This window comes from Chaetura pelagica, unplaced genomic scaffold (genome assembly GCF_000747805.2).
Source record: "Chaetura pelagica isolate M959 unplaced genomic scaffold, ChaPel_1.0 scaffold50, whole genome shotgun sequence".
Lineage (NCBI taxonomy): Eukaryota > Metazoa > Chordata > Aves > Apodiformes > Apodidae > Chaetura > Chaetura pelagica.
Genome location: NW_009952366.1, coordinates 2427976 through 2442457, shown reverse-complemented (window position 1 = coordinate 2442457; position 14482 = coordinate 2427976). Strand labels below are relative to the sequence as shown.

Here is a 14482-nt window from a genome sequence, read left to right as displayed (position 1 = left end):
TAGGATTATTTATATTCTTAAAATGGAGACCCCTTAAAAAGGAAAATCGTGTCAACATTGATTATATGAAATAAAGCATTGAAGTATATCTTTGCTGTTTTGAACTCTTTAATTCCTCTTTGTGGAATTTTGTTATAATTTCAGTTCACATTTCTGTCCTTTTGTCCTTTATTCCAGTCATCTGTTGCTTGGTAGCATTTTTTATTGGCCTGATCTTTGTGCAGCGCTCTGGAAATTATTTTGTGACAATGTTTGATGACTACTCGGCCACTCTGCCCCTGCTTATTGTGGTCATTTTGGAGAATATTGCAGTCACCCGAATTTATGGAATAGACAAGTAAGTAAAGGAAACTTTTCTCCCTGTCAGTGTCAACAGTATGGATTACAGTAATCATTCCTATTTTAATTATATTGCACAAAATATGTGTGATATGCACATAAAAGCATGTAAGTAGAAACTGAGTCAATCTGTACATTAATCTGGTCTGTTTTAGGAACAGGTTTGGGGCAAGACACACTGCATCATTACAGGGTAGTGAAACCCAAAGAGCAAGTGCAACAGATACAAAGAGAGAAGAATGCAGTAAAAGAGGCAAAATTAGAGAGTTAGAAAGGAGACTTGATCTGCAAGTATGAGGAATTTATATAGAAATAAGGTGGCAAGAGGAAGACTTCAAGAAGTAACCATGGTCTAAGCAGCAAATGAGGATAAGTGTTCTGAGTAGATCTCTAGTATTCCAGGTGGCCTGAGAAAGGAACAATCTATACTGACAGTAACAATAAGAAATTTTAACTTTGTGAACCAGGTTTAGGTTGGGGTGTTGTAGCAATTGTACTTTGCATTAGTTGTGAGAGAGGAAATTATAGCAAAGAACAAGGGCAAAGCTTGGAAGCAGCATGGTTGACAAGGAAGTGAAGTGACCTTCGAGTGATGACTGAAAAGACCATCAAATCCCTCTTATTTTTTTAGGTTTAATGACTGAAATAATCAGAAAGTGTTCACTAAGTGAGATCAATGTTTGCCACACTAAAGGAATAGAAGATTTCCTGTAAACAATAACTCGTGCCATCCACAGATAAAGCAGAGTATGCTATACTGGCATCTTGAATTAATTTAAACATCTGTGTTTCCTTTGCATGTACAAATGGTGACATAGAATGGATATTTTTTTTCATTTGACTTTTCACTTGTTCAATTCAGTCTTCCTTCATAATGAAACAAAACTACAATAAGAAAATTTAATTATATGGTTTACAGACATTGTTTCTGCTCTAAGCGAGCAGTACATGGTCTCCTTACTCATTATGGAAGAACTCCCACTTGGCCCACATGTATAATCCTATAATTGATTACACAGACATGAAAACACCAATATAGATCTTTCTACACATGCAAACAAAAGGTGAAACGTATGACCTGGGTATCAGGTTGGTAATGTCCAGCCAGATAAGAGTTCCACTGTAAAGGGAGGTAGAGATGCCAAAAATTAGAAATTTGCCTGTGAAGAAGTTGCTGTTTAGGTGTGGCTAAAATATGGTAGTACTTTGCTTGTGAATCAGAGTGCAGTTGATTCATGATTTCAGAAGGGGTTCTGGTAAGATACAGTGAAAAGTTAGCAGCCAGATTTGTCATGCATAGCGACCATATGAACCTTCCTCTGGAGTATTCCTAATACTTCTTCTGACGTGCATTTCTCTAGAATATTTATCTTCAGGAACCTTGCATTCTTCTTTGCAAAAACTGCTAGGATCAACAACCTCAGGTTATTGGTTGTGGTAGTGTTGAAGGATCATACACATAGGTAAAGATCTATGTGTATTTCTTGTTAAACACATTGTCTTTGATCAGTCAGGAAAAAAACACATTGCATCCAAAAGGATTACAACCAAAGGACAGAAAAAAGACAACATATGGATACTTGTAGCCAAGGAGACATAAAATATTAAATACTTCTCTTAAATACATCATAAGCCCTGGCCTTGCAAAGCAGCTGCTACCAAAATTCGTATAGACCTCACAGCAAACAAAACTTTTACTGAAATAGAATCAGAGGTATTTGTGGGTTACACCACCCATAGCTGAGGGACAATACTTCTCAAGATACCTGTTTGAAAATCTAAGCGAGAGGTAAATACTGGAATCAGTGCTAAAGGAGCTTGGTAGCTTTTAAAATAGGGTAATTAGGATGGAGATGAGGACTTTAAGGTGAATGTAACAAATTTATGTTTAATTGGATGAAGAACTGGAGATCCCAGAGAGGAAAGGCTATCCTGAGAGGGCACAAACCTTTTGTAAATTCAGTTTCTTTTTAACAATGTGTTTCATTGCAGTGTAAACAAAGGACAAACTATCCCAAACTATGCAGCTCAAAATTTTTTGTGAGTTTATATGACAGTAGCTTCACATATGTAACTGCTTTGAAAACATATTTATTGCTATAAGAGCTTTTTTCAGATGCACATTTCAAAAGAGAGTGGGACCACAAGGGAGTTAAAACAGAATCAGTGCTTATGCACACCCCAAAAGAATTAACTCTAAAAATATTCCCTCTTTTTCTACTGGTTCTGGAACCATGTACTCTTCCATCAAGAATACAAAAATAGGAGTTTTGTTCAGACCATAACTTGCCATTTTGAGGCACAAGGAGGCAGATTGAATACTTCACAAAGTTTTATTTCAGGAGCTTATATGATGCAAACCATAGTGTATGCATGAAGTTATTTTTTACACTGCAACACGTGTGGATTCAGAATAATTCAGCATAAGTTGTAAAATGTGCTGGTTTTGTATGTCCTCAAAAAGTGATGACACATGCCTGAGTGAATGTGATAGACAACAGAAGATGTAAAAAATAATCTTACAAAAGGTGAGTTTAAATTTCGTTCCAGCAAGCCGTTTACCAAGTCACTATGCTGTATAGTGATTTCTTTTGGTCATTTGTGTTGAACTAATAATACAAACTATTTTTCAGCCAATCAAGTAATCTAAACTGCAGGCATTTCTATACATATATTTTTTCAGTGTGTCTGTTTCTTCATATTAGTTCCCGTGTGTCAATTATAGTGCTTGAAATCTCTGTGCGCGCTTAACCTTTTGTTCCCTTCACAGATTTATGGAGGATCTGAAGGACATGCTTGGGTTTTCTCCAAGCCAGTATTATTACTACATGTGGAAGTATGTTTCACCTTTAGTTTTGCTGTGTTTGCTGGTAGCTAGCATAGTCCAAATGGGATTAAGTCCTCCTGGCTACAATGCTTGGATTGGAGATACGGTATGTATATAACAGATGCCATTACCATCATAATGATCATATCTGAAGTATTTCAGAAGTACATTGAAAGAGGAAAATGTGTCATTATAAATTCAAAATCAATATGAATAAATGTCACAGGATTATGTCAAGTAACGTTAATGTAAAAACAGCATTTTTTAAATTTTAGAGTAGTTTAAAATACAACTGCTTGACATGAACTTTTAATCCTTTTTGTGAGTTTTAGCTTGTTGGTATATGTTGAAGTTCTCAAGGGTGGAAGAGGTTGTTCACTTTCATTAAACTTTATCACAGAAAATAGTTGGCTGGTAACACTGAATAAATAATTTCAGATATCACATCAATGTGGACCTAAATACGGAGATTATCTATGTCATAAATTTTAACCCATGGGAATGCATCACATTGTAGGTAACAGCTGCATTAAAAACTCTCTGATAAAAATGTTATCATTTGTAAAAAACTCATCTCTCTGAACTGCAGAGTCAGTGCTGTGTATTGGCTCCAAAAGGAGATTGAGTCAAGGTAACTCCTCTAAGTGTTCTGCTGGCTTTTTTTAGGCTCATCAGCCCTCAGCTGCTTTTACAGGTTTGTCATACAAAATCCAAGGAGAATAAAATGTCAGAGAAATTAATCTCAGGGATGCTTCTGAATGGATAATTGTCCAGATTAGCCAGGGAAAAATATTAACAGTAAATACAGGTAAAGTGTAAATATAAGAGGTTGGCTTTACTGGAGGTAGATTCCTGCCTCTAACCACAATTACTTTCTCAGGTTTTTCAGAAAAACTCCCTTGTTGTGTTAGATTCTTGCCCTTGAAAATCAAAAAGTGAAATACCTAAGAATACCAATCAGACTGTTCCTTTCTGTGTAGAAAACTAAATGCTAGGTGAGCTACTAGGCAAACTGAATCAGTGCATTCATTCATGGGTGCTGCAGAGGTGTGAGATGTAGTTACTGCCACAGTAAATGTGTTTTAATTCATACAAAGTGGAATAGTTCCACAGTGTCATCTGAGACTGAAACTGTCTAGACCAGCTATTAGCTTACAGAGCAAGGACTTATTTTCCAGCTACAGTTACAGATACCACTGCACAGTTGTCTATTTTCAACATTCTGTAAAGGATGAAGGAACAACTACAGACAAATGTAGCAGACAAATGGGCATATCTTGATTTGGGTTCTACTAGAGTGCCCTGAGCATCTCAGAAACTGGTGGAAAGATAGGAATCCTACAATCTCCATGACTGTTCAAATTTGAGATCTGCAGTGGTGCCCACGTTGCGGGTGCACGGCGACAAAGAGATGAGTACGTGTTTGAAAACTGTAGGCCTTGGTGAGGACTGCAGATTTGCTCTTTTTTAAGTAAAGATTTATTAACAGTTTTTCTCTTGGGTTACACAGGCTACAGAAGAATTCCACAGCTATCCAACATGGGGAATGATTGTCTGTATATCTCTGATGGTCTTGGCCATACTGCCAGTCCCAATAGTCTTCATGGTGCGCCGTTGCAAACTTATCGATGACAGCTCTGGTAGTTTGGCATCTGTATCCTACAAAAGAGGTCGGATAATAAAGGAACCTGTTAATTTGGAGGGAGATGATACAAGTCTTATTCATGGGAAGAGTCCAAGCGAAGTGCCATCCCCAAATTTTGGCAAAAACATATATCGAAAACAGACTGGATCACCAACTCTGGACACTGCTCCAAATGGACGTTACGGTATTGGGTACCTGATGGCAGATATGCCTGATATGCCAGAGTCTGATTTGTAACTGCAGAAAAATGCTGTTTGTTTCTCCTCTCTCACTGGTCATGGCTATTCAACAAGAAGTGGTCAGCTTCCCTCACTAGGGTGTGATCTCAGGTGCTCCATAGTGACAGTCTTTATAATGTCATGACTCTGTGTACAGGCTGAGAAAACTCCCTTTGGATTAATGCTCTGTGTTTTCAGTTGCACTGGAGGGAACATACTCAAAATCAGTGGCAGCCTACATCTGTGAGCATAGCCAAGAATCTGTTTTTTTAATTAATTTCCAAATTTGAAGCTTTCTGTCTCTGAAGCCCAGGTCTCACTCAAATGATAAAATATTTCTGAGGTAATATAATTAAAAATGTTTGTTGGGTTTTTTTGTGTTTTTTGTTTGTTTTTTTTTCCTGCTTTCAGGTTAACTCCCCAGTATTAAAAGTGAGCTGAGAAGTGTGGTTCATCAAACCTGTGTTTGTGCAAACACTTGTATATAACTTATGTAGATATGCTGTACTTATTTTGTTAGCACTGATAATTACCTAAGCTATTAGCTGAGAAAAAACAAACCTGCAAACTATTTTCTTATGTAATGGCTGTATAGAGCAATAGTATTATAAAATCAAGGAGTAGACTTACAGGAAAGTGAGGAAAGGAGTCCTTGTTCACTGGGGACTGCATAAACTGTGGCTGTATATTTTGTGTAAAATACTTGCTTTTTCAATGTGAAAACAATGTAAGAGTGAGTCACTCCAAAAATCTTAAGGATTGTGCAGATTCTGCATTTTTTTTTCTATGCTGTGTGCCTAAAAAAGACCTTGATATTTATTGTGGTTACAAAATTACATATATATTATATTTATATAATACTTGTAATGTAAATATGTATATTATTCTGTATGTAATCATTTCAAAAATTGAAGCAAGATGGCTTTTTAAATTGGTCTCCTTCAGTTTTGCTTCTGTTTTATGCAGATAATCTTTTTCAGTCAGTAATTGTTCAGAACTGTATGGCATTACATTTTAACCTATGAATAAAGAGATTGACAAGATATTTGTCTATGATTTCCCAATACACTTATTATAACTGTGCACTTACAACTTACCATAAACTGAGTTTTATCACTTCTACTCTTCCAATTCTCTCCCCCATCCCACTGGGGCAGGGAGTGAGGGGCGACTATGTGGTCCGTAGTTGCTGGCTGGGGTTAAACCACAACAATAACACAGCCTGCTTTTCCCTCAGCTGGACTATATGAAATAATAACATTTACCAGCTGAATAGAGATGCTAAAAGCACCCGAAAATAAATGCTAAATCAGTAATCTTTTACTGGGTATGCAGTAGCTGATATATCACTGTAAACTGGCATGATACTATTGTCACTACCTTAAAGAGCTTTAGAGTTAGGCGTAAATTCTGACTTTATTACTTATAATAAGCAAAGGCCAGCACCTAGTTACATTGTCTCAGTATCAGACAAAGAACCAGATAAATTAATCTGAGGCAAATGCAAGTCTCAGAATCATAACCAGGTATGGATGTCTCACTGTCCTGCTCTCCATCACTCAGGTTTAAGAGGCTAAAAACTGAAACAGATCTCTTAACATAGCTCTGACTCATTGCCCGCCCTTTGCCTTTTGTTGTGGGAAGAAAAACTGAAGGCTGACTTGGGATGCTGGTGGCCCAAGAGGGCCTCCAGCTTGTCCACGTGGGGAACAAAGTTGTTCTAACACAGACTTGTAGCTGTCTGCTTCAAGAGTGCAGCCTTGAGCATGTCAGTGTGAAAAAGCTATGCTAAAGAGATTAAAAGGATTAAAAACTTAAATCCAAGTATCTTAGCAACCTGATAGAATTCTGGAGGGATAACTGTTGTCTTTGGGAGGATAATTCCGCATAATTTTCCATTGCTAATGTGGTAGCTTTTGGAGTTATTTCCAGAAAGTTGAACCAGTAGCATTAGTGCAGTAAAAACTACATTTAACCTTTCATTTGTTAGAAGTTGTACACATAGAACAGAGTTTAAAGTAGTCCTCTAACATGCATGCATTAGACTATATGGAAGAGAGCTGGCCTAATTTAAGCTTGTTGTGCATTCATAATACATCAATTAGCAAAATTTCTATGTGTGTAACAGAGACACAGGGCGAGAATGTACAAAACACTCTTGTGGCAGAGCAGCAGCTGATTTCCACTATCATGTCACCTCAGGGTTCTAAAGTAAGTGACTGCTCAGGGCTGTTACGTGTCCACTCTTTGCCCAGCCCATGAAATGCGGAAGTTTGCTGTTAGAGATTCTTGCCGTCAGAGACACGTTTATAGTTACGTGGACTGTAGTTTAAAATGTGAAGTGGTGGCCAAATGTCTGCTGCTATACAAGACCTGCTAAAAAGAATGTCAGCAAGATCTTGCTATCAAAAGTGCAATAGCTACTTTGTTTTACAGCACCACAAGGTGGACTAGTGATACTTAAGCCAACTGCTGAAGATTACTCTGCTGAGGAATACGTCTTCTGCCCTTTTGCATTGTCTCCTTGAACACTTCCTCAGTGTTTATTTTTCACTCATTTAAACCACTGCTGCTCAATCAGTTGCTTTGTAATAACGCCAATTATCATGTCTCACCTGAACCTCATTAAATTTTTAGGGCTTGAGAAGAACATATGTCCTTTTTGCTGCTGGATGTTTGTTTCATAGTTTGATCTCAGCCATAAATAAAATCCCTAGAATGCAGAAGTTCTTTAGGACAAATTTAGTCTAATGGGCTAAAAATTAAGGTGCTGTCTGTCCAGTACTAGTCCAAAACATAGGTAATGTGAAGGTTTAAAAACATTAAAAATCATTGCCATAAAATATAACACCCAAGTTCTTGGATATTAATTAAATAGCTTCTGAAACAAATGATGATGTATGTACAGTTGCTGTTAAAACTAAGGGAACTCACACTGCTTTCATACTTCAGTTTTGAGAGCAAGTTGCTGCTTTCTGGCCTTATGGATAAAAAGAAGTAAAAGTAGAGGGCAGGAGAGAGGTTTCAGATAGTTGTCTACTTAAAATACAGAATGGCTGTGTGTCATGTCAGTCATAAGCACAAGTAATTTGCCTTTTTTTTGCCTTTTTTTGTTCTTAGAAATTATCATTACAAAAGGCAGTCATGTTTAAAATTAAATAAAATCCTATTTGTGTCTTACACAATCAGAAAGTAGCCTAAGAACAAATCATCCATGTGGAAAATGAAAATACCTTTCCAGTATAGTTTATTGCAGAAGGTCTAAGGTTTCTGAAACCAATATGCTTTATGACATCACATTTCCCCAAAGAAAGATAACGGAATCAGCATTGGTGTGGCAGAGTTGAAGGTCATGGCATTAATACTGTTCAGTATTGGTTCTTAAATATTGAATTTAAATAAATACTTAGATACTGAGAAGTAGAAGACATGCAAAGAAGGAAAAAAAAAATAATAAAAGAATGACAAAAAAACAAGAACAAAATGTTGGACAATCATATCTCTGTCCTCAAGGAGCAGCAGATGCATGTTAGCTGATGAATCCTCATGCTGGCATAAGGGGAACAGTGAACTTGTCATAGTAGGGAGGAATCAGTTATGTTTGGGATAGCAGTAGCAGAGAAAACAAGGATGTGTTTGTAAAAGGGCTTTAGATACTCTGAAAATACTGAACTGTTTTGATCACCAGCAAAGCATAACTTGCACTATTCAGCTGAGATGCAATGTACTCAAAAAAACATTCCTGCAGTTACACCTCTGAGAAATTAGCATAAATACAATTATGCCAGTTTTTAACAAATGCAGGAAATTTAATATAAATATTTGAATGCCTATTTAGATTCTGTGTTTTGAGGAAAAAGGAAATCAGAAATATAAGATGCGATTTACTTTCTTTGCCACTGGATGGTGCTCATATTTCATGTGTGTTCGTAAAATAACATGTTCAGGAGTTTTATTTAAAAGAGGAGAATGCTGTATTTTTATTCTCTGCCAAGACAGAGAAGTCTTCAAGGAAGAGAAGAGGGAAGGAAGGAAGGAAGGAAGGAAGGAAGGAAGGAAGGAAGGAAGGAAGGAAGGAAGGAAGGAAGGAAGGAAGGAAGGAAGGAAGGAAGGAAGGAAGGAAGGAAGGAAGGAAGGAAGGAAGGAAGGAAGGAAGGAAGGAAGGAAGGATGGAAGGAAGGAAGGAAGGAAGGAAGGATGGAAGGAAGGAAGGAAGGAAGGAAGGATGGAAGGAAGGAAGGAAGGAAGGAAGGAAAAATCTTTAAAATCCCAGTATCACAAATACATTTTTGAAATCAGTAGTTTTCTAACTTTCTTTTTTTTTTTTTTTTTTTTTTTTTTTCAAATACTCTGTTACTTGCTATTGTCATTTATGAAATAAGTGAATTGATTAGTTGGAGGGCTAATTAGTGGAACAAGGGAATCTCAGACTACAATAGTACTACTAATACTAATAATAATGTTTTTATGACCCATAATCAGTAAATGCTGAAGTTTGCAATGAGGTGGATGAGAGCTGAGAGGGCAGCAAGGGGCACCAAGAAGGGACAGGAGCTGAAGAAGTGACTCAAGCCTGCAACCTTGCTTCTGAACCTTGCAATTACTGTGATATCTGGTAGTGTTTTAAAAGTAGTACAGCTACTCAAACCTTGGGCATCTCTTCCATCCTTGTGGTAAAGAGGGTGTAAAGCTTTTCTCACTAGCTCTGGCAGAACCACTTTATACTGTATTCATCATTACTTAGTACTAAATGAGTGAAAAATATTAACTAGGACACTTTTGTCTCAGATCAGCATCAATACATGTCTTTGTTTATTATTTTTTTTCCCAACAAAGTACACAGAATGGCAATGAGAGCTCCCATGCTTTAAATTACAGTGTTATGATAAAGAATGTATTAATTGAAAAAACAGATGTAAACATTCTCCTTTTTTATTCAGTGCCATATTTTTTTTCTGCTTTTGAGCTGTCCTCAATCCAAATTGAACAGGTGAAAAAAGAATATGTTTTCCACCACTAGAAGTTCAAGGATAAGAGATATTGTCTTAACTAAAAGAACTGATTAGTGAAAAGAAAAATGGCGTGGAAAGAAAAAAGTCTAGTTGATTTCCAGATTTTTGATTCAAACAGAAATAAAATACATGCAATGGAAGAGTCAGGTTTGAAATCCAAATAATTAGAAATTAAGAAAAATGTTAAAAGATTGGTGAAAGGAGCTGGAACTGAAATGGACCTCACTAAAAGAAGGAAGAAGGAAAAAGATGCTGCAGAAATAAGACTCAGTTAATGAATGACAGAGTGTAAATTGAATAGGCAGTAGGTGACCAGAATGATAAAAGAGACTTCAGAAAAAAAAGTTATTTTGGTGGCTATGTGAAGTATGCTATAATCAAGCCTTTAAAAGATAGAGTCTACAGAAGCTAGAGCTGTTGAAGAGAAATGAATCACAGGTGGTTGAAGTTCTGTAGGAGGAAAATGAGAGGAAGAATGAATCAAGACAAGAGAATGCTGGGCTGGGAGGAAATACTTGGGCTGTGTCAGGATCCATTTCCCTTTAAGTACTGAAGTGCCTTTGACATACGCAAAAGCATGGTTATTTTTCACAAAGCATTTTGAGATGATCTGGGGAAAGTTATTAAAGAAATGTTGCCTTCCAAAATTGCTTCATTTTAGCTGTCTAATTTTAAGGAAAAAACAATGAGAGTAAAACAGTAGGTATATTGTGCCATGAATTTAAGGTTTAAGGAGAAAAAAAAATTACTTACAAGTGCAAAAAAACTCCACGTATGGGGATATGAGGTGAAGAAAAACAGGAGTTTGTGACTAAAAGCTCTGAGTTGGAGACCACTGTGTTATTGTGATTTAACATTGTATTAAATCTCCAGAGCATTTGCCTAGAGTCAAGGATATGAATAGTCCCAGCCATTACTCACAGCCTTGAAATCAGCCAAAACTCAAAGCACCTAAATGATATGCATTTTACTGCCTGGTCCCTGGAATAGAAACCAGATACCCAGCCTCCCATGTGCAATGCATCTGGACCGTGAAGTGTTCCAATATTACATATCTATAAATGGGCAACATTTGGTGTGGCACTTCAGTGTGACAGAATCCCTTGTTCTCAAAAAGGAGAAACTGAGGCTCTGGAGAAACTGCCAAATCAGATAGGTGAAACATTAATGCCTGTGGGTCTTCACAGACACTGAGTGTTCAGCTCTGTTTGAAATATATATATATATATATTAATTAAAAAGTATTTAATAACATGGATATAAAGATGTCATGAATGTTCTACTCTCCCTTAGGCAGCAAAACCATAAATGACAAACTGCTTAACTGATGTAAAATAGAGTGGCTTTCAAAAATGTTTTAAGTCATGTACATACACATTACCTATACCTATACATATATATAAACATCTGTCTAGCTACAATTCAATTGGCTTCCTGAGAGAAAAGCTAAATAGGGGTGGAATAGTTGGCACTTAAGGATCTGTCTTGACTCTTTAAGATGATTTATTTTCAAGTAGGTTTAAGATTATTCCATAAAGAGTGTTAGAAGCAGCAAGTGGCTAAAAGTAAGGTCATGAGATAAAGAAAGAGCTTTTGAATTAGAGAAATAAGAGAGTTTTTAAAACAAGTTTTGAAATTTTCTAAGAAACAATAAAATCTTCCCCAGACCTCAGATCCTCTAGGGTCAGTTTAACAAGGCCTCCAGACACCTTGTAGATATCCCAGGGCAAAGTAAATCTCTTATACATCTTAATTCACGGGTTAATATAAGCTTCTTTTTGATTTTGATTCCTCTCTGCCACATTTATCAGATGTTTTCCATTTTCACCACAGGCTGCACAAACAGCTGTGCTGGCACAATAGATGCAGTGGTGTGGAGACAGGAAGAAAGACCTGAGGGCAGAAATTGCTTAAATTGCCACTGAAGAAAGAAACATGGAATTTTGGTTTCAGCCTTAGAATTCAGTTCTATCTATAAAAACTGCAATATGAATGACTAGACAATATCCAAAGTCTCTTAGGGGTTTTATGTAATTTACTGTTTGCAGGTAGCTGAAAATTAGCCAACACATGGCGTACACATATACGGCCATATATATCTATATAAAAAGAGCTGGTGACACTAAATCATGAGTTCATCACAATCATTTAAAAGCAACAGAATGGGCTGAATTGGAATTCTTAAACTTCTTTCCACAATCTTTTCCTTCTGTTATTGGGGATAACTTTTTCTAGCCTTCTGTATCTGTCTTTTCCTCACCTTCAGTATCTGTCTTTTCCTCATTACACTACCCTTCGGAACTCACTTAATAGCTTGGTGAAGTACCTGGAATTTGCAAAAGCAGACTAACAGCATTTATCACATACATACAAATTACATTCTAACTATCTGTATTGGTTTTCTTAATTGCCTTTGCATTTTGAATGCAGAGAAGCTGTCTGTATTTCTATGCTTCACAGAAAACAAGCCAATACTGCACAGGTCAGAAGGAGTCTGGTCCACATCACTCTCCGACTGTGTGAACATGCTGCATCTCTCTGTGTTGGCTGTGTAAATGACTCATGGTCTAATTCTTGTTCTCTGAAACACTTCCAACCACTTCCTAGGATTCTGTGATACCAAAAAGCTATTGAAAAATATCTAACAATTTGTTGAGGAGGGGAATGTTTTTGTCTTCCTAGTCTCATTCCTGCTCACTTTGCCATTCAACAGCTTCACAGAACAGATCAAATTCATGAGCCCAGCAAAAGGCTTCATTTTTTATACCAGGGTTTGTTGGTGGTTTTGTTTGTTTTTGTTTGTTGGTTTGGTTTTGTTTGTTGTGGTTTTTTTGTTAGGTGGTGAATTAAACTGAGTCATCAGAGGATTAAATGAGTGCAAGCAAAGATGCAGGAGGGAGGACTGTATCAGGAAAGGAAAAGACAGCTGGAGTGGGATGGGGGATGAACCTCTGTCTTTGGGGAGTAATAAAATTATTGTATCTGCTCAAACATTTACCATTACCCCAAGATGGAGATGACTGGATAATCAGAATTTTGGCCTAGTAGGAACAATTTCCAGATCCACTATATCAGTAAGAAGCCTATATTATGTGGACATGAACTTTTACAGTATGTATTACTAATTGCATTCACAAAGTGCATTCTTATTAAAGCAGGTTAATCATCTTCTAGAACAAACCGTGAGAGAAATGTTAATGCCTTATTATGCCTTTGGTGTGAATATAATAATTTGTCATTCCTTTAGTTTTTAATTCTTCTTGCTTGCTGCTGCTGAATTGGCTCAGTAGATTTTCCTGTCTTGATCTGTGCTTGTGTGTGCTGCTGACCTCTCATCATCACAGTTATAATACCGTATGGCTAATTTTATCTTACAGAATATAGTTATTTAGCTATGGGAACCCATTTCTTCAGAGATGATGCAAATGTGTCTAAGTCAGATCTTAGATTTGACTGTTAGCACATTTACAGGCATATATGAAGTTTTGAGTGCTTCCCAGGCAAAATACTCAAGAAACTCAGCATGTGGTGTAACGGTTTTTAACAATGTGTCTGGAAATGAAGAAAAATGCGTAACAAAAATATAACACTTCAGTGGCCTTGCTGGTGCTATGCATAGTTACTTATATGCTATAAACCATGTAGAAGATCTCACTTGAAGACACAACATCTGGAACAGAAACAGGAGGGTTTGCAGCTATGTTAGCTGAGTTTCTTCAGATGGAAAATCTGAAGAGAAATAGCAACAAGTACCACATTATTCTCAGAGTCATTGAGCAGATACTGGGCAGAAGGGTAACTCTTCTATTATCATAGAATGCGTCAGCCCATCAGGAATATGTTACCTGTGGAAAGCACAAAAATAGCTAGAAAGTCACTGAGATCACAATATGGCGATCACTTTAAACAAAAAGACATCCTGTACTAGTAAAATTAAAATGTACTTAAGCAAATATTCCAGTGACTGGATAATGTCAGCTAAGAAAAGAGGAGCTATGAAATGAAGTTGTGGAAGAGAAAATGCAGAGGAATTATCTAGATGTTATATATTTTGCTTTAATTTCATTAATAAGGTGAAAAGAATTCAATATTTCTAGCACTGGGAATGAAGAGTATTTTACAAGTATTTCTTGCTTGGAACAAGAGAACAGCAATAGAGAGGGCTAAAATTGTGTATGTTCTGCCTTTGTGCACCCTCACACACAATATGCATGATGCACAGTGCAGGTTTCTGGACCCTCCATCAAAATGCAGCCTCACAGGGGACAAGCACATCCAGACAGGTATTTATTCATTCTGCTAGCACATCCCAGGAGCCTGGGTAGAGTATAAACTCCACTGTGGAAAGCAGCATAAAGCCAGAAATACCCCCCACTGCACACAAGCATGAAGAGATCAGTCCCTTCTCGATCTTCCAAAGAATTGTAGCATGCAGTTCACA

General features: G+C 36.9%; 1 protein-coding gene across 1 annotated transcript in view; it reads left to right on the top strand.

The window, feature by feature from the left end:
* The window catches only part of SLC6A15 (solute carrier family 6 (neutral amino acid transporter), member 15), a 24789-nt gene extending 19696 nt beyond the window's left edge, over positions 1–5093 (top strand). Inside the window, exons 9-11 of the mRNA XM_010007994.1 lie at positions 178–337; positions 3110–3272; positions 4677–5093. Coding sequence (XP_010006296.1) covers positions 178–337; positions 3110–3272; positions 4677–5048 — 695 coding nt within the window. The 3' untranslated portion in view covers positions 5049–5093. The remainder of the gene's footprint in view (positions 1–177; positions 338–3109; positions 3273–4676) is intronic.
* The last annotated feature ends 9389 nt before the right edge of the window (positions 5094–14482 follow it).